Raw genomic sequence first — 27383 nt, forward strand, 5'->3', positions numbered from 1 at the left:
CCTAGTTATGTGCAATTGTCCTCATTTGTTGGGTTCATGCCTCCGGTATGTTATCAGTGGTAGAAGGTTCGAGAGGCTCCCGGAAGGACCAGATAGCGTGGGGCTGATCCGTACCAACATGGGGGAGGGGTCCTCCTCGATGCTCTAGGTAGACACATATGTCACTTAACGGATTGATCAGCTTTGGTACTATTATTTAACAGTTTACAGTGTTAGACCAAGTGATCAAATTACATCTAGGGTCAATTACCTTCACTAAAAAAAAAAAAAAGTTTTATTTACTCAGGCTTTTTATGGTATTCAGTAGGTTGTTAAATATTACGTATGTCATCAAATTATTTACCGGTTAAGGTGCCTATTATGATGTCATTACAGCAATTCAGTAAACAGGAACTTTAATAAATCAATAAAATGAAATTGAGAAAAGTATCAAATTGAGTAACTTATTTAGACGAGATTGAGAAGGTGATGAGACTTTTAATAAATGATGTGTTATATATTTGAGAGGATAAAAGCATACCACTAGACTAGTGATACAGGCTTCCTAAAGCATATGCAAGTACCAATGAACAATATATTAATAACAACAAAAATAATAATGTCAAAAAGCCTACTGAAGTTGCCTAAATGACATCTGAAATAAATGTATTTCAGAAAATCTGAAATGCATTTTAGTTTTCTGTCCATTTAAGAGCTATGTGGAAATGAGTTCCTGTGAAAATGTTTCATCTTTTCAATTGTGCATTCTATTTTTAAGATATCTTAAAATGAACAGGGATATTATTTTGAGATACCCCAAAATCAATTTGAGATATTTGAAAAAACGGATTTACTTCAAGTTATCTCAAAATGCAATTATGATATCTTAAAATGAATGTGTGATTTTCTGAAATTATATTATATATGAGATAACTGAAATACAATTTTTGTTATCTTAAATTTTTTTGACGTATCTTAAAATGATTTTTTTATTATTATAAGATATTGTAAATGGATTTAGAAATATCAGAAACATGTTTAGTTTACATGGGAATGATTTTAAAAATACTCACAGTTGTGACAGGTGGCTCCACTGTAACCTGTACCATCACAATTACACTTAAAGTTGTCCCATGTCTGTGTGCACTTGCCTCCATGTTCACAGTGATTGGGCATACACCTAAATCAAACAAACAAGAGGAAAAACTGAAATTGTGAGCAATGCATATTAAAGAATTTATGAGTATACTATTGTTAAGGAAGTTACTAGCTAGACTTTGCAGTCCCCTGAATGTGTTCAAAATTAGTGCTGACTGAAAACTTGCATCAAAGGTCCAACACTGATCTTTTGAAGAGATAGCTTGCAGTCAAGCCTGCCATTTGTGGGAGTGCAAATATTATTAGATATGCTATAGCCTATTAATTCAAATATAGATTTAATAGAGATTACACATTACATTGGTACAATGCCCAGGGAGGGTTGGGCTGTCTTTTATCCTTGAAAACCCTGGACTTTTAGTTTTTTTGTCAAGCTTATCTGTAGATTTTTTTTCAGTACTCTCCAGCCATCTGACCTTATCATTGGACTTAACTTTAAATACTTAAAAACAATACTATATAAAAGGACTTAACCATTGAGTATGGGAGTTCATATTGGTTTATCTTTTACTTTTTCATTATTATTCTTACCTAATTTTAATTTGTTTTTCTTTTCTTTTTCTTTGACATCTTGTAAAGCACTTTGAGCTATATCCTGTGTATGAAAATGTGCTGTTGATATAAATGTTGTTGTTATACAATGTAACACTTAGTGAATGATTTTACATCAGAACTGGTATACTGAAAAAGTTATACACAAGTATGTAATGTTTCCAGAGTTAGAGCAAAGGTATAATTTATTTGTCCAAAATAGTTATACAGTACTTGACCACATCCTCTTGGCAATATGATAAGTAATGTGAAATGACAGGCGGTCATACAGGTGTAATCTGTTGTCCTGAGAATTATGAAGACAAACACTGTGCAACTGCTGCTCTGTAGAAGCTGTGGTCTTTAGGTGTTATTCATCCGACAATACTTAACATCCTCAGACTACCTTCCATGCACTCTATTGATCACAGGTGCATTATGGATTTCATGTTAAGATTCCTAAAATATAGCAGCCATGTGTAATTGAGTAGGAAAGGCCTACCTGACTTTCAAGGCTGTATAATGGGTATTACACTCAACCCTATTCCTTAAAAACAGACTCTTTACATTTATAATTACAGATGTAAAATAATGTTTCCTAACACTACTGAAAAATTTACTCTAAGCTTTAAATTGTGCTTGTGTCATTACTTTGATGTTAGCTTTCTTTTGAGCACATTTATTCTCTCTCTCTCCCCCCCTTCCTTTAGGATGTTAAAATTCCTCGCTGGAGAAGAGTCAGCCACACAGGTTTTCCTTCATCATTCACTTCTGTCTTCCAAAATTCCTGCTGTGAGATGAAGTGCCTTCAGATCTAGGTTCACTGTATCCATCCATCTTTTTTTCTGCCTGCCATGTCTGTAATGTCTATATACTTCTGCCTTCATAATTCTTTTGACACAGTCATTTTGTTCTTTGTGCTACACATGACCAAACCACCTCATATCTGCTTCATGCAGCTTGTTTGTAATGCAAGCAACACAAATGGTGCAGCAAATCTCCTCATTCCTTACTATCCTTTAGAGAGACTCACATAATCCATTTCAGCATTCTAATCTCAGTACTTTCCTGGAGTTCCTACTCTTTTCTTCTCATTATCCATGTTTCTGCTCCTTAAGACAACAGCAGACTAATCATTGTTTTGTACACCTTCCTGATAACACTAATTGGCATTTTCTAATCACATAGAATCCAATCAGATCTTTTCACTTTTGAGAAGAGGAATTAATCCTGTGTCTCAAATCCACCTCACATCCTCCTTTAGTGCTCATCATTGATCCCAATTTTTTAACCATTTTCATTTGTTTCAGCATATTTCCTCTGTGGTGATTGCTAAGGGCTCATCTATTTTTGAGCATACCATTGTTTCAGGCATGCTGGCATTTACCTTAAGTCCTTTACATTTTAATGCATTTTGACATTGGTTAAACCTTTCCTACAGTTTAGTGGCAGAGTCTTCTCCTACAATCAGACTGCTAGCATATAACATGTCACATGGAACTTCTTTGGACAATTTCACTGACTGCATCCATGGCAATGATAAAAAGTAATGGACTGAGACAAGACCCGTGATGTAAATCAACCCAGATTCAAAAGAATGGTGCATTTCCATTTCAATTTCTAATTGTCGTTTTAACTCCTTCGTACACAAATTTGACAACTCAAATTACTTTTTCAGAAGTTCCTGTTCTTCTTAGACTCTAATACACCACTTCTCCTGGTACTCATTTGAAAACTTTCTCTAAACCAATACATTTCTAATATTGATTATTATTGCCCACCAATATTTCTCTTGAACATGCCTCAGTAAAAAAATGGCATCAGTTGATACTTAACCCCAGCTTGAAACCAAACTGATTTGGATGTATATTCACTCTTGTTTGATTGTGTCACTCAGTCACTCTTTCATACACCATCAATACATTTCCAAAAACTTAATTCGTCTGTGCTTTCCACATATCAGATGATATCTTTTTTATTTATAGATTTTCACTGTTTCACTCTGTCAGATATAGTCTCATCATTCAAGAAGCTATTTAGGATGTTCTATAATCAGTCAACACCATCCTGACCAACAGCCTTAAGTGTCTTTATAGTTGATCCTGATGGACCCAGTGCATTGTTATTTCTCATCTGCTCTATTGCCAATTCAAACTCTTTACACATAATTTTGTTTTCTGGTCCATCCACTGTGTCAGCTTGTTCCAGTAGTTCCCTAGGATTTTGCACATTAATTAGTTCATCAAAATAAGTTCTCTATTTAGCTCTAATTGCATCCTCATCGGTCAGTATGTTACCATCTTTATCTTTGATGGTGTTAACTGAATGTCTGCCTTACCTACTTTTCTGTCTGGCCTTGGCTCTTTTGTATATCTTTACCTTCCTGTCTTTTGTGCTAAAGACAGTTTCATCCCAAGAACTATAAACGCAATTATTCAGTTCATCAAGTGCTCCTTGTAGAACTGTTTGTACTTATAAGTACAATTACCTAACTGTAAACTTGCGATACAGTTATAATATTGCACAACCTGAGCCACTTTATAAAGCGCGTACTTACATATGATGACTATATCATTTTTAAGATGAAATGCAGCAAAATATGTTTATTATATTAGATAGATAGATAGATAGATAGATAGATAGATAGATAGATAGATAGATAGATAGATAGATAGATAGATAGATAGATAGATAGATAGATAGATAGATAGAATGCCGCTCCATTCATGGATTGTTCCTGCCCCGCGCTGTATTCATGCTGGGGCTGACGTGACACTGGAAGGATAGATGGATAGAAAAATTAAACATATACTACGAAGATACTTCAATATTCCTTAAACGTTTTGAAGAATCGGCGTTCTCAGCTTACAGATGGCTTTATGTCTATTACAGAGCTGATTGTGTGGCGATTGGGTATTTGGAGAAAGAAAAGGAAGGACAGGAACTGGGGGTTAGTACGTTTGAAAGAGACAGTACTGCTGCAATAAATTATTTCACTGAAGGTCGCACACGGCGCAGCAAGCCTCTTGCGTGAGGCAGGAACAATCACTGCACCACCGTGTTCCCATGTTTAATACATGCTTTAATTCCTATCATCATCAAAATGATATCAATTATACATCTCAGTATTTAAATTATTCAAAGAGCTTTAATATCATGAATGTAATGGATTCTGTGTCCTGTTGGAGGAAGAGAAAGCCCGTTTAAGAAGCTCGTAGTGATTTACACACATAGAGCACATTCAAAACAAAGCATTTAACGTGCTACTTTAGTTACTATGGGATCTGAGAAACTAGTAAATTAAATGATTTTAAGATGAAGTTTATGACGTCCTACTTTAAAGACAAAATAAACTACGTGATTAAGGTGGAAATTTTGAGATTAAAGTTGAAATTTTGAGCTTTTTTCGCACTGTGTCCCTATTTTTTTTTTCTCTGTACCCTAATAAGCTTTCATATAACACTCAGACGGTGGGCTATGACTCGCCTTTTCACGGCGACTTTGATATCTGACAACTTCTTTTTTATTTCAGGCACTGTGCGACTTTGTGAACTTGAGCTTTCGAGTTTCTCCGACTCTCTATGTCACTCAATCAACTTCCTTATGTTGTTTATACCACTGTTTAAACCAACAAATAGTACGTTTTTCCTTGCCTCCACTTGGTATTCACTGAAATTCTCCTATTTCCCCCCGTGCTTTTGCCATTGCCTTTTCATAGAACGCTGAGCTTAAGGGCTATTTATATTGATTTGCATATTCAAAGAGTCATAATTCTGGGAGGAGTTTGGGGAGTGGCAGCAGGCACGTGCACGTGTGTTACTTTTCACGCTGACCGGGAATTATGGAGTGGAAAAAATGTGGAAGTTGGTAAACGCACAGATTTATGCATCTGGAATTTTTTGTGTGTACGAACAGTTCCGCTTTTGTCCGTATGCCATGTTTTAGTGTGAATTCTGTGCACGGCGTTATGCATGAGGCCCCAGATGATTATAACATCTGTGATGTCACTTCCAGTGCCCGTCCACTTAGACCTGCCTTTTTTTGCCAAAAGGACATATAAACGGAGGTTCGGCCATTTTGAGATCAGTTCACTGCGGAACTCCTGTCCCGGGTGGTGCTCCAACTCTTTATCATGGTCCATGTAATCTCTTACAATCTATACAACATACTGACTCTGCCTAATATGGTATGTAGGGTTTTTGGTTTTTGAGTTAAGAACTGCTGCTGTACAACTCAAAGGTACCGGGTTCAAGACTAGGTTTCAGGGATTCTAGTGTTAAAGACATTTTCCTGCCATGCTTGCAAAAGCATTAACACAGATCTGTTTTCTGACAGGGCAATAAGAATTAAAATATGCAGTCAGTTTGCACATACCTTACACCTGAAGAACTCAAACTGAGAGAGGCTGAATGTTTTTAATAGGTCAAAAACCATGGGAAGCCTATAAGCCACTAGGAACACATTGAAGCATATATAATACCTTGTAAGTAGCAAGTCTGCGGCCTTCAACAATTGTTTTATGATTTAAAAAAAACACAAGTTAGCTTAAAATCAGATAACTTGTGGTCACTTTTAATGGAGGGAGTGTTGAATAATATGAGGGAAATTACAACAGTAATTCAAAGTAGAAAATATTAAACATAGTATACAACAAAAAAACCTGCAGCCCACCTGGGACTACATTACCAAAGTGTTTAACCCTGTCTAACAGATGAGGTGGCTTGCCCAATTGTTTACCTTAAAGAGCCACCAAACCTGCCAGTCCTACATCCGGTTTCTCTCTTGCTCTCACACTGCATAATGGCCTTGAAATTCCCTGTACTAGTTAAGCCATTGTTCCTGTCTCACCTTCTGATTCCATGCACAGTAAGTCGGGGTTTTAAAATAGCTTTAAGCCCCTTCCCAGGGTTGCCTCCATGCAAGCAGTGGTATTACTTCAGCACAGTACAGCACAGCCTAGATCCTACCCTGAACTTACAAAGTTGGTGGGCCTGAAATAGCTTTAAGCCCCTTCCCAGGGTTGCCTTCAGGCAAGCAGTGGTATTACTTGAGGAGTCAGGGGCAGCACTACTATTGTGATAAGGACTTATATTTGAGTTATAGTATTTTTAGTGGCACTGGATGTCCGGCATCCCTGTGATACCAACTACCTTAATACAGCCACAATACCAGGGTACTTTTGCAGCTGACTCGCCACTTAAAGGGGAAGCTTTTTTCTGTTATTTCTGCTAGGTCCATGTGCTAACCTACTGAGGCTAAGTAATTTTTTTTTTTAGAACTAATGGTCTTGCTGTCTTTTTATAAAAATGGCACAGCATGTGAAACAACTTGGCCCTCTGGCATTCAGAGGAAGTTTATATGTTTCTACCAAGGTCACAACTCACTCCCTATAGTTTCTGAGTGAGCCTGTGAATAGTTATTCTGGAACACTCCTTACAGACAAGGCATGCCACCGTGTCCTAGGGAGATAAAATTGCTATTTTGTAACTACCAACATTTGCTTGAAAGGCCACAGTGACCTCTTTTTACTGTAAGTTTTGCCCAGGTTAGCTATAATAAAATGCATTTGAACTCTGGAACTATACAGATGCTTCATAAAGAGTAGTTTCGTGAAATCCTATGAGTGGCACCGTGAGACTTTCTTTTATGTTTGGTTCATACTTCTATGTATTTGTTTAAGTCTATACACATTTTTTTAAATTATCTTAGTGTTTAACTCAATTTATAATCTTAGATTAGAATGGCCATTCAATTCACAACACAAATGCCAAGTGGAATGTGTTTATCTCACAGAATAGGTAAGCAATCCAGACAAGATAAGGTGCTTGCATATATTGTTATGATTAAAGCTTTTGGGACAAGCTGTCTATCACCAAAGTAATGAACCAATTATCAGTATGTAACATCACGGCGATAGAAATCTCCACATAGGAAATTTGGCCCGAGAGATGAACCAAGGGGGATACACTGTTTTATGTCACTGAATTATGTCCTCAGACACACATTCTGTCTTTTGCATATATTTGGACACTGCTTTTCTGACTTCATAAATATAATTTTTAATATAACTATTGTAATGATTTTGAACAACGAGATGATGGTGTATCTTTGTTAGGGCTTTTTATACAGACTGATTTATATTCTTTGCAGCTAATCCATATCCATATCCATATCCATATTACTAAACGAGAATGGTAAACCGGATGGACGCAGGGACATGGGCCATGGACGCAAAAGACGTAGTGCTCAGGCGCCACACAAAGCCCCCCTCCAAGCACCGGAAAATGAGAAATGATGCGCCACGCCCATAGCAACAGACCCATGCAACAAAGCGCCACACGAAGGCCATACCACACGAAACAGGACACACACAAAAAAGAGGATTCAGACCCACGACACACAAAGCACCCCTCCACTAACAGAAATAAGAAATGAGGCAACGCGCCCCTAGCACACCAAAAACAAAGGAGTCAGACGCAAGCACCACATAGCACACGAAACGTTACGCACACAAAAATGAGGATTCACACCCACGACACACAAAGCCCCCCTCCACTAACAGAAATAAAAAATGAGGCAACGTGCCCCTCAAAGAAAACGCACGCCAACAAACGACATCATACATAGACAACAAGAGACCGGACTACAATACATATACAGGCGCGACACCTGATGGGTAATAATACGAAGAAACCCTCCAAGCACCGGAAAATGAGAAATGATGTGCTGCGCCCATAGCAACAGACCCATGCAACAAAGCGCCAGACGAAGCCCATACCACACGAAACAGGACACACACAAAAAAGAGGATTCAGACCCATGACACATAAAGCCCCCCTCCACTAACAGAAATAAAAAATGAGGTAACGCGCCCCTCAAAAAAAACGCACGCCAACAAACGACGTAACAGTGAGTGCGATCCTCCTTATTACTTATCCATATTACTAACGATAAAGAACAAACAAGTCATGAATTCATGATCAGAAAAGGCTCCATATTAACAGTCAGTGCGATCCTCCTTATTACTTATCCATATTACTAACGATAATGAACAAACAAGTCATGAATTCACGATCACGGGTACAAAACGATACGGCTCGAGTAACGGGACCACAAACACAAACCCGCATGAAAAAAAACAATACACGTCGGCGCCTACAACGCGCTTCTGCAACCGCGGAAGAAAAAATGTCTCGGCTCCAAAAACACATGTCACTCCTTATTCAAAATACCGGTCCCAATCACAGAAACATCGGTATCCACTATGAAAATGAACAGTAACAATGCACGTGACATCTGTCTTGCAAAACTATTAATTATAGATGAATGTACAATGGCATCCAGTCACTTACTCAACACCATTGATAAACTTCTACAAACGTTGATGAATAATAATATTCCCTTTGGAGGAAAGGTACTTTTATTAGGAGGAGATTTTAGACAGTGCTTACCTATTGCTCCACATGCAATGCTCTCAGCTATTGTTCAGTCCACCTTAAAATACGCGGACAATTGCCATTGCGTTGATGAATAATAATATTCCCTTTGGAGGAAAGGTACTTTTATTAGGAGGAGATTTTAGACAGTGCTTAGCTATTGCTCCACATGCCATGCGCTCAGCTATTGTTCAGTCCTCCTTAAAATACGCGGACAACGTCATACATAAACAACAAGAGACCGGACTACAATACATATACAGGCGCGACACCTGATTGGTAAATTTTCCGATAAATCTTTACACTGTGCCTTGCAATTTATTCTTGGCTTCCTATATGCGTCATCTACACCTTCACACTATGCTATATCTCATACATACATCACGCTATTTATAATTACCCAACACCAGGGGTTGGCGAGCGAAGCGAGCAGGGGGCGGAGCCCCCTAGTATTTATACTTACTGCTGTTATTCCATTCAAATAAACATTGCTTTGCTTTATAAAGTTTATAATACACTGTCTGTCCATCTTGGGTGATGGAAGTAATAAATTAAATACAGGGCATCTGGTGTGAGTAGATAGTCACTTCTTTCCCAGAAGTTTAAGTGGCATAGCAGGGGCAACTCCATTAATGAGCAGCACATCAAGGAGTACTGCACCTTTGGTAATTGGCAGTAAGTAAGGTATATCAGTCTCCAGCGTCTAGGGGATGCCAGTGGACACCTGTCAGGATTGGTCAAGCCAAAGCTGATGAGTATATAAGTGGAATATGGAGGGGTGATAGGCTGTGCAGGGCATGATTCATAATCCCTGGTTAAGTGGACAGGGTGTGTGTGCCATTTGAGCTCCATAATCATGCTTCTGTCTGACTGGCCATATTCGCCTTCCACCATCCATTTCACTACTTCACACACTGCTGTGAACAACAAGGGACCTGTATCTGAAAATATACAGTAGATGATTACAAAGCCAGCCATCTAGCCCTGGAAGAGCCATGAAAGCCACTAAGGGGAGAAAGTGAAAGGGCAATTTGAACAGTCTGATCCTAGGCACATATCGCAAGTTCTGCAGGCTATAAAGCAACTACCCCACCCCCCAGTGTATGCAGACACCTCTCTGGCAGAGAAGCTAACTTCTACATGTGCTTCAATATGAATGCCACTGAGGCCAGCCAGCAGTCCAAAACAATTGCAGTGGGAGAACTGCACAGTGAGGAAACAGTGTTCTCCTTTTCAGAACATGATGTAATGCAAGCTTTCAGGAAAATGAACACCTGAAGGCAGCAGGTTCGGATGGCATTCCAGGATGTTTTTAAAGGTCTGTGCTGATCAGCTTGCACCAGTGTTCATTTAATCTCCCCATAACCCACCCAACCAACATGCTTAAAGAGACCTGCCGTTGTCGCTGTACCTAAGAAAGCAAATCCAACTTGTCTGAGTAACTAATGATCCTGTTGCACTAAAGCCTATAGCAAAAAAAGTGTATAGCAAAAATTGCATATGCTCTTCTCTGCCAAAAAATCTATTAAGGTAGATAAACAGACAATGCCATCACCTTTATTCTACATACAGTATTAGCCCACCTGGACAGCAAGAGACTTTACTTGTGCATTTAGCACAATAAACTTTTCTAACCTCATCAACAGACTCAAGGACCTGCATCTGAACACATCACTGTGCAGCTGTGTTTTTAACTTCCTGACAGGCAGACCCCAGGTGACATTTCATCGTCCCTCACTCTCAACATTGGCACACCACAGGGCTGTGTTCTGAATCCTCTACTGTACTACCTTTACACAAAAAACTGCACATGACTTTAACATCATTGTCAAGATTGCTGATGACCCATGATGATAGGCCAGATATCTAACAAACAGTGAGCAGGCCTACATGGAAAAAGTGAAGAGTCCATCAACCTAGTGTCAGAAGAACAGTCTACTCCTGAATGTTAGCAAGGAGTTGATTGTGCATTTTGAGCGTAATCAACAGAGGCACTACCACCCCCTCAGTATTAACAGTAGTTGGGGTGAGAGGGTGGACAGTGTCAGATACGTTAGTGTCCACATCACAGATAACCTGACCTGGTCCAAACATATTGACACCTTGTTGAAGAAGGTATGAAAATGTCTTTACCATTTCAGATTCCTCAGGGATTTCAGGCTGCCCTCCCAACTGCTAAAGAACATCTTCATATCTGCCATCTAAAGTATCTTGACAGGAAGTACTACTACTTGGTTTGGAAACTGCATACATGGGTACTGCAAGGCTCTGCAGAGAGTAGTATGGTCAGCTGAATGCATCATTGGGTATGTACTGTCTAACTACCAGGACTTCTACACCAAGCAATGCTAGACAAGGACATAGAAAATTATCAGTGATACCAGCCATCTCAATAACAGCCTTTTTTTTGTGCTGTGGTCAGATAAACAGTACAATTTCCTGAAGGCCAGTTCAGGGAGACCAAGGAGGAGATATTTTCCTTTGTCCATCCTATCCTGAATAAGGAAAGCTTCTAGAATTATATGATGGCCTAATGTTAACTTTCATACATTAAGTTATTTTTTAATATCATTTATCCTAGAAGAATGAGGGGCTGGTCTTGGACTATTTGAGTACTCTTGTGGTAGACTACCTGGACACACTGCATTTTGCCTATTGGACAAAGATTAGAATGGATTATGCAGTTTTCTGTCTACTTCTGTGACTTACTCTCACCTGGAAAAAGCTGGTAGCACTGTGAGGATTATGTTCTTTGATTTCACTAGTTCTTCCAATACCATCCTGCCATCCCCATTAAGGGGATACATCTATAGTGTCCTGGATAATGGACAATCTGTTCAGCAGACCACAGTTTGTAAGACTCAAGGACTATGTTTTTGATACAAATGTGAGCAACACTGGAGCATCACAAGGAACAGCCCCGTCTCCTTTTCTCTTCACTCTGTACAACTCAGACTACAAATATAACACCAGGGACATGTCACTTACAGAAACTCTCAGATGATTCTGTGCTTATAGGGTATACGAATAAGGGGGATAAGAAAGTGTACAGTATAGCAGTTAGGTTGAGAACAATGTTTCATAGTGCAGAAAGGATTGTTTGCAACTTTACAAAACCAAGGAAGTGATTATTGACTTTAACTGTCCCAATGAGCCTGTGTGCCTGATCAAGTACTTGGGAGACCACATCTACTATATGACTAGACTGCGCTTATAACACAGAGGAACTATATAATAAAAGGCAGAGCAGGTTCTTTTTATATTGGAGACTATGCTCCTTTAATGTGGGTAGTGACATCCTCCACATATTCAACTCCGTGATGGCCAGTGCGATTTTCTATGCTGTGGTATGCTGGGCTGGTAACATCAGTTGAGATGCTCACCGACCAAGTAATTAAAAACACATGCTCTGTTACATTACGCACTCTGGACCCCCTGGAGGAAGTAGCGCAGGAGAGAATGGAAACAAAACTGTGTGCCATTTTGAACAATAAATCACATCCTCTATCTGGCACAATAACACCAAGTACTTTCAGCCAACGAATTAATAGGCAGAAGTGTGTTAGGAAATACCACTGGGACTCTTTTATACCAACAGCAACGCACCTGTATAATACGTCACTGAGACTGCCAGAAATTGTCTTTTTTAATTTTCTTTCTTTTTAGTCATTGTGGTTGGTGTTCAGATAATACTTTGTGTGAGTTTATATATTTATGTGTATCTATTTATTTATTCATTTATTCTATAAAAAGCAAACTTTCCCTCTGGGCATAAATGAAGTTTTATCTATATCCATCTATATTTCATAATTGTATGGTTTTTATTGATATTTATAAGGTTATGTATAATTGTTATTGTCATTTTTATTCTTCCTGGATACACAGTCATTGGAATTTAGCAACTAAGCATTTCACTACATATTGTGCAGTAGTATAATTTGTATGAGAAATACATTTCAACTAAATTCAAAAAGTCAAATTACAATTACAATTACATATCAGAATTAATTCAGTTCTTTTCAGTTAATTTTATTTTCCACTTTTTTCAGAGTGTCTTCACAACAGTAAATCTTCTTTTCCTCTTTCCTACAGTAATTCTTCTGTCCACTTAATAGCACATTTTCACATTTTTTTAGTCTCCAAAGCTATAGCATTGTCCTTATGACAACCAAACTGGCTTGAATCACATTTCTTTCACCCACAATTGTATTGTTTTTGCATCGCATTGTTTCACAACTTTCCACCAGTGAAGAGACCTCCTGGCAACCCTCCTCATTTATTCGGACTTGAGACCAGTAGAGAACTATGCTGGATTACATGTCCTGTGAAGGAGTGAGTCCGGAGTGAGTCCCACTCACCCCACAGACTCCAGAGTGAGTCCTACTCACCCCATAATAATATATGCCTCCTGGCAGTATGTGGCTTCTGTACTAACATGATGACTCACATCATACCTACCATTGCATGCTTCCCTATTCTTCTTGCATCCTTGCTAGGAACTGTCCTTACCCTGCACTCATCATATACATAAGCAATGGTCTCCATCAACTTTTCACACATGATTTGCAATTTTGAGTACCAAATCAATTTCCAAATGGCATGGCAAAATTTGTTCTCAAAGTGCAGTGAAATTTATCTAAAGCCACTTACAACATTTTATTTTAGGGGTTTTAGGGGTGATGAAGAAGGAGAGTCACACAATGCTACTGGCCGTTACTCTTTTCATGGCCTGGTGCTAACCCTAACGATTCATGTTTGTGGCATTTCTTTTCCTCTAGCTCTTTACAATCTATATTATAGCTTCTAAAGATATTGTTTTCTGCTTTTGGGATATACTTGGCAAATTATACTTTTTATACTTATTTAATTATTATTTAATAAAAAATAAATAAAAATAACTATAATATACATGAAACAACTAAACACTCTGTACAATAAATGTGTGTTTTACAGCACACACAAACAAAGGGACAGACAACTAATATTCCATGTAGAGAGGTTGCACATTGACTATTGTGAAAGAAAAATTAAATGCTTGCAAGCTACTTAGGGTTAATAGCTGACAAAGCCATTTTGCTATAATGGCAGGTTATTCATACCGGCGTCTGTCATAAAACAGGGTGCAGTAAGCTGACCTAGGAAAATTTCCAGTTTCTTAGGAACACATCTATTTGACACAAGAGAGCTGACCTTTCCTTCTTTAGGGCCTATCTGATCAGTGAAACAAAAAAGGACAGATGGCTCATTAGCGTACTAAAATAAAATGCTTAAGTAAACAATATGTTTATTTTTAAGAAAAAAATTTAACTTTGCTCTTCTGCCTTGCAATGTAGAATCCACATGCTCATCTGTGACTGAATAAAAATCTAATTGATTGAACTTGTCCTGTTTTCCTCAGGGGTTTATTTCTTCCACACTATCAGAGCAGACTGGTACTTAAACTTGTTTACGTGTATTTTATGCTGATGTACTATGGGAGAGTATTTTAAAGAGAAGAACCAGGAAATAAGATGTATTAAAATAAAATGAACAAGACCAGGAAAACAAAATTTACTTTTCCCGAAAACAAAATCTGAAAATAAAAGCCAAAATTTTGTATATAAAATTTGTTACCCAAAAAATATCAAACAAATAACAAGCAAAGGTTTTAGAGAATGTTATTGACAAACGCAGATATCAAAATGCACACAGAAATGACCTTTTAATCTCAACCTAAATGACTCCTTAAGTCCTGACCTCTGAAGTCATACCCCTGGCAACTGGAACTCATATAAAGGCATTCACAAAAGAAGTGTCCACAAAAAAGTAAAATATCATCACAATCAACAGAAAGTTATGTTGACACCTTTGATTAAGTTTCAAATATAAAAATAAACTAGACAAAGAAAATCTCCAAAGTCCAAAACCCCTCAGTAATCACTCAAAAAGGAAAAAACACTGAATAGATACTGTGACAAATTATAAAATAAAATGGACTCTAAACAGCCGACTTAAAGGAGCTTTGTTCTTAGAAGATTCATTAACCAAGGTATTACTGCATTAAAACATATACAACTTTAAATAAGGCATCAAAATGTCTGGTTACTCATGTTTCACTAAAAAAATGTTTTGCATATATATATTCAAAACAAGAGATTTAAATTAGGCATTCAAATAAGAGAAGATGTTTAAAAAACAAGCAGATGCCAAAAGGACATTACACAAAAAGAAAATAATAAAATGCATTTTCTGTCTGGAAAGAAAATTAAGATTATAACCAGCTCCAGATAGGGTTAGTAATATGGTAGTTTATGCCTAATAATTAGGTTGGGGAGCATGCACTGGTACAGTGCATTGCCACACCCACCACATGACGAAACAGCTCGGGATCCTGGTTGGCAAGCCCTAGGCAGAAATGCGGTCCAGTCCCACCCTCCAGAAATGACCCTGTATCTGCTGTAGCTAGGTGTTATGTGGGTGTCCCCTTGGCCTGCTCCAGCCACTCGGGTTCTCAACAATGAGGATCGTGCGAGCTGGATCACCCTCGGGTAATTGCGCCACATGGCCGTAGTGTCGTATCTGAAGCTCCTACACAATGCAGGACATGTGCTTCATTCAGGACTCCATGACTAACTGCTCATTCGACACAAAGCCAAAACAGCAGTACCCAAGAATTCTCTGAAGAGACACAGTAGCAAAGGAGTCCAGTCTTCATCTCAGGTCACTGGATAACGTCTATGTCTTGCAACCATATAGCAAGACAGGAAGCACCAGGACTCTAAAGACTTGGACCTTCGTCCTTTTGCATAGATATCGGGAGTGCCACAAACCCCTTTCCAGCGACCTCATGACCTTCCATGCTCTCCCAATCCATCTACTGACTTCATACGAAGAGTCACCAGAGACATGAATGTCACTGCTGAGGTAAATAAACCTCTCGACAAGGTCAACATTCTCTCCGCAGACAGACACACAGCTGATGGCTGTGCCCAAGAGGTCATTAAAGGCTTGGATCTTGGTTTTTATCCAGGACACTCGCAAGTTCAGACACTCAAGACTCCTTGCCCAGTTTCTTGAGAACCCTGATCAGAGCCTCCATTGACTCCGTGAAGATTACAGCATCGTCAGCAAAGTCAAAATCAGTGAATCTTTCTTCACCAACAGATGCCCCACAGTTGATGGACCCCATGACCTTGCCTAAAACCCAGTCCATGCAAGCATTGAATAGAGTAGGAGCAAGAACACACCACTGACGAACCCCGGAATCAACTGGGAAAAACACAAATGTTCTGCCTCCACTCTTCACAGCACTCAAAGTACCAGTGTATAGGCACACCATGATATCCAGCAACCTTAAGGGGATCCCACAAACCCTCATGATGTTGAACGCTTTATGAAAATCAACAAAGGCTGCAAAGAAACTCTTCCGATGTTCGCGTTTGTGCTCCATGAGAACCGTCAGTGCTAGTGCCTAATAATACTGTACAAAATAAAAGCTTTCTCGAGTAGAGAACAACTTGCTTAATGAAACAAAGCTTTGTGTGTTTTTAAGAATTGTCCTCTATTCACTGTTATCAATTAAAATAAAATCTTTTATGTGGGGTAACCATGAATATCTTTTTGGAAATGGTGCAGTTTTGTGAAGAGATTAAAGGAAATTATAAAATTTGTTCCAGTAATTTTAATGAATCTCTGTCTGCTAATTTATTTATTGTTTTCTTATAGTGAGCAAGATGGCTTGAACATTCAAACTAGTAAATCAATGATAAATATTAATAATAAGCCAACTGTAACACATTCTGTTAACAATCCAAAATACAATTAAATTAAATCTTTCCAAAATACAATTAAAAAACAAACATGCTCTACATATAAACATAATACATCAAACTCTTTAAATATGCCAAATGTAAAACTATCTAATTATGTCTTGCAATGTGAGATTTAAAGAAGGAAAGTTGTTAATTGCAATACCTGTCAATGATGGCACACATATCAATGCTGATGTTTTCAAAGCTTCCCACTTTACGTTGTTCTAGAGAATGCAGGTCCACCAGCTGATTATCCACATAGATTAGCTGCATGCAGCCTTGAAAAGAGCGTAGTGTTGGAGCTAGGACAGATGCATTTATTCTGCGCATGTATCCTATAAAATAAAAATTCAGGACAAAATATTTTTGTTTGTCAATATCATGTATAGAATTATGGTTTAGTCCCTAAGTTTAATAAAAAGATGACAGAGAAATGGCCTATAGCAAATAAACACTGCTTACTTTTTAACGTAAACAAATATAAGTAAGTAAAGTAACAAGCAATGAGCTGAGGAAAATCAACCAGTTCAATACACTTTAATTTATATGTAAACTTTCATCACACACTTGAGTAAACTCATAATCACCACATCATCTCATTAAAATATATACACCACCATCAGCAAAATTACCAAAAATAACTTGCTGCTTACTGTAGCATATTTATAGCTTCAGACTCATCTCAGACACATGCTGACAGATTTTATTTGTTCCCTAAATTATAATTCAAGAAAGTAATCAAACATACTTTATACATATGAATTTCAACATTTCCATCAAATGTGGTGAGCAAATAATAATAGTACTGAAGGTGTGTAGATGCGCCTGCCATTTATGCAATCAAGAAGCTCAATATGTTGTAGCCTATGTAATTTTAAATTTAAGACAGAGTGGTTACTGCTCTGCACTGTATACAAAATTACATATTAAAGAAAAATTTGGCTTATGTTTAACCCAGCAATAGTTTGTTTTCTTTAGCATTATTTAATTACAGTCTCTAATGAAGGATGCTTAACCTGATAGTATCAGAAGTTTCTTTCTTTATGTTTGTTTATTGCAATGTTCTAGCATGCCCCAATCTCCTTCCAAACATGCATACAATTAAGGACCTCAAGTGCAACTTAAAGACCAAGTAAATTTCTCCTTTTGCCTCATTTTTCTGCTGAAGCGTTAACTCTGGCTTATGTTGTTCTACTCCCTGTTGATTATCGATTATCCATTAGGTGTTTTATGCTTTATCCTTTGGATTTCACTTTTGGCTTTTGATTTTTGCTTTGTTAACGTAGGTTATTTTTGAGTTAAACAAGCTTTATTACAAAAATTATTGTTTGTTGCTTCTATAGGGACAGATATTTTACAGGACTGTCCCATTTTGGTTGTGCTGGCCACAAAACGTATTCTTTAGTTTTAGATCCTGACACTACTTTATGTTTCTAAGCATATTGGAGTTTTGATGCCTAGTTTTGGCTTAGATGACACTTGAGTTAGGAGGCCAAAATATATCATATATTGAGAATATTGGCTGCTTCTTTTTCTATTTTCTATTTGGTCTTTTGCTCAAGGTATTTTAAAATGGTGTTGTGTTTTTTCAAAAATCTCTGACACGATACTAAGTTATCTACCGGCTTTGGAATAAAATGATATTATGGATGTCATAAGCAAGAACACACTTGGCAGTAAGGCACTGTGCATCATTTGCTACATAATGTTATTAATTTGCAATGTCACAAGCACCAAAACACCAGAGGTGGAAACCAAAAGGAAAGTAAAAACACGAGAATTCTCCCAAAGCAGACAGAAGTATCTCAAAATTCCCCAGTGCTTCCAGCTCCTGTGAGCAACCATTTTAATAATGTTTCACTATTTATATACTTAAACCAATAAAATGTTCATTTTTATGGTGTAGGTCAAAATGATTAACAAAATGAAAAAATAAGTAAATTAATTAAAAAAATGAAAGATCCCCTAACTACGTTAAGCATAATTTATGTTACTTTTGACTGTAGTCATTTCTAAGCATACAAGAGTAATAATAGCAAAAGTCAGGGTCTGGTTTGATAATATTTCCTATGCCATGGCTAGAGAGGAAAATATAAATTTCAGTCAGTAGGATGCTGGAGAATATACAGTAAACCTCTAGGGATTCAAAGGCCGAAAGACTGCCCAGATTTCCCTTTGCATCGTACAATACATAAATATGACATTTATTCATTATTGTTATAATGTACCACTTAAGATACTTAGTTAACAGTGCCGTTTTCCCCAGTAATTTAGCTTCTGTCCAGAAGGGACAAATCTACATTTTTCAGAGTGATTGGGACTGATCAAAACTTAGGAACAGCTACTGTATATTTAATGAATTTGGTCATCTTCTACACTGTAAATTAAATTTAGTTGTTTGACAATTGATAGATTTCTAGTCTCTCATTCTTAAACAATTTTGTTTTTTTTTAATCCTGAGCAGATTAATGTTTCATCTTCTTGTCATACACTGTATACTGGACTACCATTAGATTTCACACCCACTTGCAATTTCAGTTTTCATGACAAAAGGTACATTTTATGAAACATTTCTGAAACTGTAAACCTGTTTATTCATGTGAACCGCCTCATTTTTTTATTTTACTTAACATTGATTGCTCAGACTATATTTTTCCATTTCTTGTGGGTTTTGTTCTTGGGAAGTTGCTGTGTCTTCCTACAAAACTTTTACCTTGCATCGGCTTTAAAGGAGTTTGCCAGTCATTGCAGCTGCCAAAAAAGAGGCAGTAGATAGGCTATGTTTAATGCTGTTTACAATTGGAAACATCAAAGCAGCTGTTCCTTTCAGTGGAACTGGACACACTTGGATTCCTTAAGATATTTTGAGGCTTATAATGTTTTGGCTTTCAGTCATTCAATACAAGTATTACCCTTTCCAGATAGATTGTAATGCCGTTCTGTACTTCTTGCAACAGAAGTCATCATGACAACTACGGTTTAGAGTTTGAGGTATTCAAATTAAATTAAATTATAGAAATCAACAGCGCTGGATACATTATAGATATCTAATAAGTTAGTTTGCTTGGGTAACCCCAGTTATTTTTTTCCAATGGAAACATGATATAGGATGATCTGTATTTATTGCAAAAATCATTGGCAAATAAACAGAATCTGAAGATAGTCACATTGCAGTTAATGAAAGCTTTCTTTTGTACAAGTATTCCTTGGAAAACAAGAATTTTTTAAGCCTAAAACAACATCCTGTTGCCTTCTTTTGTCTGCCGTTGGTTCACTGGTCCGGGAGAGATGTGCTCAAAATGTGCAACCCCTCAACACAGATTGCATTTGATTGTACAGCCTGCAATTGTATGAGCCAGGTGAATGATGCACAAAGTATACAAGTAGTGATGAGTTCAACGATTGAAATCCAGAAATTTTTCTTTACCAATGCAATTTCATATTGGGAAAATTATGTTTCTTATCTGCAACTTTACAATCATTTTCAAAGGAGGAGGACACTATGAGAAATTGCAGATGAGGCTCAGAAAGATTTTGAAAAAAAATCTCTGCTGAATCATTAAGCAAAATATCAAAAATTAATAATTTCCTGGAGATTATAATTATTTGTAGGAGTCATGGAGGAGAAACTGATTTGCAGGAGACTACCAGAACATAAAGGACATGCAGGACACCTGATGTTAAGGTTGTGTAAGGCATGGTGTAAGGCATGGTGGGCACATGGTTTTAAACTGTGCTTTGTGTGCTCAATAGTATGAAAGTTAACGTGCTCTGTTAAATGTGCAGTGTCGTACATTAGAACGTACTGAATATGAAATATATCACCTTTAAGTTTAGAAAAACTGAAGTTTGACAAGAAAAGATATAAGTTTATAGAAGAAAAACTTTCTCATTTTTTTTTGCTTTTTATTCTATGTGTGTAACAAACTTTTCTCCATATTCTTTTGTGGGTTATTTGCTTTGAATTTTCACTAAATGTTTTAAAACGAACTTTTGAACTGAGAGATTTCTTTCGGCACACTTTTACCAGTGCTTGATCCTGTCTTACGCACCTGCAGCTACATTAAAAGTTTAAAACCAGCCTAAGATTAAAAGGTTAAAACCTGCCTGTTTAAGCCTTACGTTGAAGAAACCTTGAGGATTTGAAAGATTGGACAGGTACTTTAATCTTTGTCAATTGATCGAAGTTGACCATTTGAGAGAACTGCTAGCGCTCCTTGTTTGACTGTATAAACTAAGATAAAGCAGCTTCAATACTTTAAAGGGAACCTGTTCTGGTGCATGATCAACATGACATCTCTACCCGGAAGCTCGAGTGGCTTGAGTGGTTACCCTGATGATTGTGTTTCTATAGAGGAGGACCATTTCCATGACGACAGCAAGCAGTTCACTGTACCAGCACAGACAGGGTTAATCTCTGGATGCATGGCAATGGCCAACCCTTCAGTAACAGGTGCTGCTCTTCAGTCGGAAATAAACAAAAAATATGGTCAGTTATCCAGCTTGATAAAGCACATAAAGGATTTACAAAAAAATTAATCTGTTAAAAAATAAAAACAATTATCGAGAACGATTTCTTCATCCTGAGAATGGAATATAAAAGGTAAGTGATGAATTATTATCCATGCAAAGCGACGAAAAAGAACGGAAAAGTCTACATAAGGGTTTTTATGCTAAACTGAAGACTCTATGTACGTTTATGGGAAAGATGATGGAATGGGTTTTGGAAATATGTCAAAATAAAAACCTCTCCAGGCTGCCACCTGACTTTTCTGCAAACCAAACCAATTCAAGGGCTACAGATTTGTTGACGATATCATTCCTGCCGACAGTGTATCTCAAGTTTCTGTAAACACTAAAAGTCGAGTAAGTTCAGCAGCTACCTCAGTTAGTGTTCTCAGGACTCAAGAGGCAGCATGCGCTGTGCTGCTAGCCAAAGCAAAGACTCAAAAAAGGCAGCAGACTCTAGATTTGAGGCACAGATAAAGTCGAAAAGAGATCAGCTGGCATTAGAGGCTGCAATCGCAGAATCTAATGCAAAGTTGAGAGCTCTTAAAGTATGCAGTCACAGTCCAAGTCCAAGTAAACCAAATCTCTATAATGTTCCTGAGAAACCGGATGTGAGGAATGAAGAACCATATGACATAAGTATTTGTAACTTTTCATATAGAAATGAAAGTAAATTTGAGCCTCGCCAACAGCATTATGAACAACAGAATGAACATCAAAATAAGGCACAAGTACCTCATGTGCCATATAGAAAGATTCCAGTATTTGACAGCGATCCAATGAACTATGTGGATTTTATTGAAGCATTTGATCATTCTATCGATGAGGTGATGGAGAACCCTTGTGATAAATTGGACTTCATATCACAATTTACTAAAGTTTCACCCCATGAAATTGTTAAAAGCTGTAAATACTTGCCATCAGCAGAACATTACAAAAAGGCCACAATGAAGCTCGAAAACCTTTATGGAAACCAACTACAGATAGCAGATGCATACATGAGGAAAGCCAAAGGGTGGCTGCAAATAAAGCCAAACGATGGAGAAGGTCTGATGGATTATGTGGCCTTTCTTGGTGGCTGTATGAACATTATGTCCAACTTAAAGGACGGACATGAATTTGAAAGTATGATAACTTTCGTACTATAATCTCCAAGCTTCCACAAGACCTATTAGGACCGTGGCAATGTGTAGCTCAGAGTATCGAAAGTATGGAAGGCAGACGAGCACAACTTGTCAACCTAGTGGAATTTATGGAAGAACAGGCAACAACAGCCTTGGGTTCTGTGTATGGCACAGCCCCTCAAAGCAATACATTTAAGAAGGAAAAGAACAAGACCGATCAAGGGAAGTTTCCTCTGAAAGGTGCCCTGAGTAAAAGCAGTTTTGCTACAAGCTTTGCTGTTGCTGCCAAGAACAGGAATACACACACCTCAGTCAGAAAGGTGGAGATAGCTGGTCGTGCATGCGGTAAGCAATGTCTGTTTTGCAATGAAAGTGTGTGGACGCTGAAAGTCGGGAACAACAAGGAAACGGACACCAATATAGAATAAAAATTTCTTTATTCTTGGTGAGGGGAGGCTACAGACCGTCAGCCTGGCAGCAGCCTGCCTGCAGCCTGCAGCCTCCAGACCCTGTCACATTCTAGTGTGCCACAAACCATCTGCCTCCTAGTAGGAAGCCGAGACTTCCTTTAATACTCAAGAAGAAAAAAGAAAAAACGCAGTAGTTCATTTTGGGGTCATACATAGATCGTTATAGCTTGTGGTCACACCCTGGATTGCAACATGTAGGAGCACACAGTGCTTTTTACAAATAAAAAGTGGTCAGTATTTTCACAATTTTAAGAAATACACTTCTGCTAACTTACACGTACATAAGTCCAGTTACAGCAAGTTTTCCCTAACGGTTATAGGGTGTATGAAACTCAGCGGTTTTAGACAATGCTCACTTCCCAATTCTTCTGCACCATCAAGGTTACAACACTTCAACGGCTATGTGGCAGTTACAATTTAAGAATCTTATTATAATTTACATTTCGCACATAATGATCATCACACACAATAATTGGTTATACAATATCAAAAGCTACCTTAAAAATTAGTTTAGTACATTTGTCTTACAGGAATACACTCTTACAGCTTAGTGTGTGTGTTATATTACATTTGTTCAGTTAGCTTAATACATCCTTATTTATTAATACATAAGTGACATGTTTCTTATAGTTCTATTAGCACCATACTTTATTATTTGGAAAGACTGAAGCACTTTAATTCTAAATATTTCTTCCTCAATTCCCCCCTTTGCACATTAAATGTGCACTTTATCAGTTAGACTTCTGCATCATCATAGTTGGGAAAGGGTTTGGAAAGGGGTTGGGGGATTAGAGAAAAGGTGTATACTGGAAGTCAGGGTCAGCACTGAGGAGATAATCCCTAGTAATGGAGGCGCTGATAAGCCTTTGTAAAAGGGCACAGATGCATGGGATAAGACAGCAACCAAAAAGCATGACAACTGCCAGAGAATAAGGACAGTTATGAGAATGGTTTTAATCCAACCGGCCCAAGAACCAAACCATTTTTGGAAGAGTTCATCAAGAGGGTTAACTATACCTGAGTTTTCTGCTAATTCGATAGATAGGGAGCTAATGCCAGCTAAAGTACGAGTAATGGAACTGTCCGGGGCAGTGTTGTTAGGCATAAAAGTACAGCAACTGTTGCTGAACACAACACACAATCCTTACTTTTCAATTAGGAGCATTTCTAGTGTGTACTTCCTGACATTAAGATACACTTGAAAGGGCAACCAGGAAAGTTATGTGTATCCTTAAAAATATCACAATTAAAAAATAATTATTGGGAAGAAATACATCTAGGAGATAGGGGTTAGCAGTGGCACATGCATAAAAAGAATCTGTTCTTAATTGTGTAATAGTAACCTTCAATCACTTATATTGCAGATTATCCTCTAAGAAAAAGGGAATAATCCCTTGACAGAGTCCCAACATAGAAAGTCCAAAAAATAAAAAAATAGCAACAACCTAATAATTCAGTCCACTTTTTACAGTGAGAGACGTGCATTCAAGAAAGGAGTAAACCCTGATTTAATTATAGATAACCTTGTTTTAAATCATGCTCCTGGGCTTCCCACAGATTGTACCCCCAGTCCTGAGTTCCAGTGTTTGCAAACACATCACTCCAGCTTGAACATTCAGGCAGGCTGGAGGAGGAGCTTAAATCAGATTTATACCCGGGTTGAGTCACACAGACGTATTTTTCAGACCATCTCCATTTGTCTTGTCTGTCCAGTGCACAGGGAACAACAGAGCAAAAGTCAACCTGTACTGAGGATGTTTTCCCTACTTCATAATTCAGAATGTGAATTTGATGTCCATCAATCAGGATTACAGAGTGAAACAACACCCAGATTGCAAAAATAATGGGTGCCATCTTTTGCAGTGGAAGACGTGGATCCAAGCAGGAAGTCCTTCGACTTTAACGGCGTGAGGTGTAGATAGCAGCACCTGGAATGGTCCCCTCCAGCAAAGTTGATGCCAATGTTTCCTTTGAGTGTCTCTGACCAATATCCAGGTTCCAAGGGGGATCTGGAACTCCGTCGGTGGGGGACCGGTCCGCCAAGCCTGATTAACCTGTTCGTGGACTTCCTTCAGGGAGGCTCGGAGACCTATAAGACTGAGTACCTTTACCTACATTAAGCCTTTGGCATAGTGCGCATCGTCGGCAGAATTGTTCAGCATATGTAGAGAACCCTGTGGTTTCCCAATGTCGCTCAACATCCTGAATAATAGCGTCTTTTCCTGCATGATCCAGGTCGTGTGCAATTTTTGCCATTCCTGGAAAAGAAGAGTTTGGGGGGGAAAGGTTTGTTAGTTTTCTTATGGGCTCAGACCCCATCAGAGAGGGATCCTTCTTGGGACCACGTTATCCTTTCTCTGTCAGTGGCAGCGCTCTGTAAAAAAATAATTTGATTATCAGTGCCTTTGCCATCCTTCTGTTGGAATAAAGAGACTGGTGTGTTATTATAGGCGGTCTATTTAGCAAAGTGGTCAGCCAGTTCGTTTCCTTGGCTGACTGGGTCTTGTTTCCCAGTATGGGCTTTGCATTTAACTATTGCCAGTTTTGATGGTTTTATTATAGCTTCGAGAAGGGACTCCACTAATTTCTGATGTTGTATGGGCTTACCAGTACTGGTTTTGAATCCCCTTATTTTTCATAATGCCCCATGATCATGGCACACTCCAAAAGCATACCTGAAATCGGTGTAAATAGTGACTTTTTTTTTCCTCAGCCAGCTGACAGGCACGGGTGAGCGCTATAATTTCTGCTGCCTGTGCACCTAGTACGGATGAAATGCGGTTTGCTTCAAGTAGGCAGTTTTCTTTGACTATATTGTAGTTGGCAGACAACATCCTGTCTTCTAAGTGCAATGAACAACCATCTTCCCTTTTTTCCAGAGGTACCTCCTGTAAGTCAGATCTGAGTTTGCAAGATTTTTGTGATTTTGTCATGACAATTGTGTGGGTCTCCTTTTTCTTCCAGTGGCTGGGTTTAGCGTAGAACATCTTTCAATTGTGACGTTCGAGAGAGTGCACAGTACATTTTGATAGTGTATTGCTTGTGCAGTAGTAAGATGTGATATTTTCGTTTGCATTAAGATAGAATGAACTGCATGCGGTACTTTTACCATTAAGGGGCTCATGAGCACAATGTTTGAGCATGCTAATACGGCCTCTGTTGTTGCAGCAGCTGCTTTCAAACAGGCTGGGATTGTAGTGGCCACTGGATCCAGTTATTTTAAAATAATATGCGACCGGTCTTTGTCTATCTCCTTGTTGTTGAGTTAGTACTGCAAGTCATATACCCCCCCTTTCTCGTTCACGAACAGAGTGAAAGGACGAGACTAGTCCGGAGGTTCTAACGCAGGCATGGACATTAAAATTTATTTAAATATCAGTTAAAGCCTTTTCAGCCTGCTTCATTCGTGAAATTTTATCATGTAAGGCCAGATTAGGAGAATTTGCTAAGTCTTGGAGTGGCTGTGCTTTTTCAGCAAAATCTTGAACCCATTGCCTGCAATTCCTAACATTCCAAGGACGGATAACAAGCCACCTTGTAATAGGATGAGGTAAAATTTTAATAGCCTCGATCCTATCATTAGACAGTGCACTTTTTAAATCACATAGAGCCTGCTTATTCCACTGTATGCGGCCAGAAAGAGGAAGGTCGACAGTGTTAGCTAGATTTTGTAAGGGCTGTGCTCTTTCAGAAAAATTTAGGATCCATTGTCGACAATAACCAAGAATGCCTAGTATAGACATAACCTGTTGTTTTGTGGCCAGTCTTGGAAGATTTTGGATAGTGGTTATGCGGTCTTTTGACAGAGCTCTGGTATCACAAGTGATGTCATGCCCTAAGTACTTGACAGTGGTTTGAATCAGCTGCAGCTTTGTTTTAGAGACTTTATGGCCATTTTCCACAAGATATCTAAATAATGATTCCGTATCTTGCGCGCATGCTTCCTCTGTATCACTACAGATCAATAAATCGTCAACATACTGTATTAATGCACTTCCCCTGCAGTCAAATCATGACCCAGGAATTTCACTTTTCTTTAATTAGTTGCAACTTTTTCCGGAACATTTTGCACCCGATTTCCGTTAGGAAGACCAACAAAAACCTTTGTGTCTTCTTCGCATTATTCCTGAGCCTCAGAGCATAAAAGCAACTCAGCTACATATTGCACCAGGACACTACCCCTTTTGGCCAATAACCTTTCTTTTTATCTTTTCTAATTCTTGTCCACACACACACGCACATGTGCGCGCACACACACACACATGCACGCACACAGAGACTCTGTATATCCTTGCGACATCACAGTTCAGGTCCAACGCTTCCCTTTAAAAGTGAATGTGAACTAGAACTGGGAGTCAGGGTGAACAGGAATTGAAAAGAAAGCAT

The 27383-nt window shown here is 38.3% G+C and overlaps 1 protein-coding gene across 1 annotated transcript in view; it reads right to left on the reverse strand.

Annotated features, from left to right (window-relative positions):
* cntnap2a (contactin associated protein 2a) overlaps positions 1–27383 on the reverse strand; it is a 1161044-nt gene that overhangs the window by 241540 nt on the left and 892121 nt on the right. Inside the window, exons 10-11 of the mRNA XM_028803276.2 lie at positions 17058–17229; positions 1053–1159 (exon numbers count right to left, since the gene is read on the reverse strand). Coding sequence (XP_028659109.1) covers positions 1053–1159; positions 17058–17229 — 279 coding nt within the window. The remainder of the gene's footprint in view (positions 1–1052; positions 1160–17057; positions 17230–27383) is intronic.

This window comes from Erpetoichthys calabaricus, chromosome 6 (genome assembly GCF_900747795.2).
Source record: "Erpetoichthys calabaricus chromosome 6, fErpCal1.3, whole genome shotgun sequence".
NCBI classification, from domain to species: domain Eukaryota; kingdom Metazoa; phylum Chordata; class Cladistia; order Polypteriformes; family Polypteridae; genus Erpetoichthys; species Erpetoichthys calabaricus.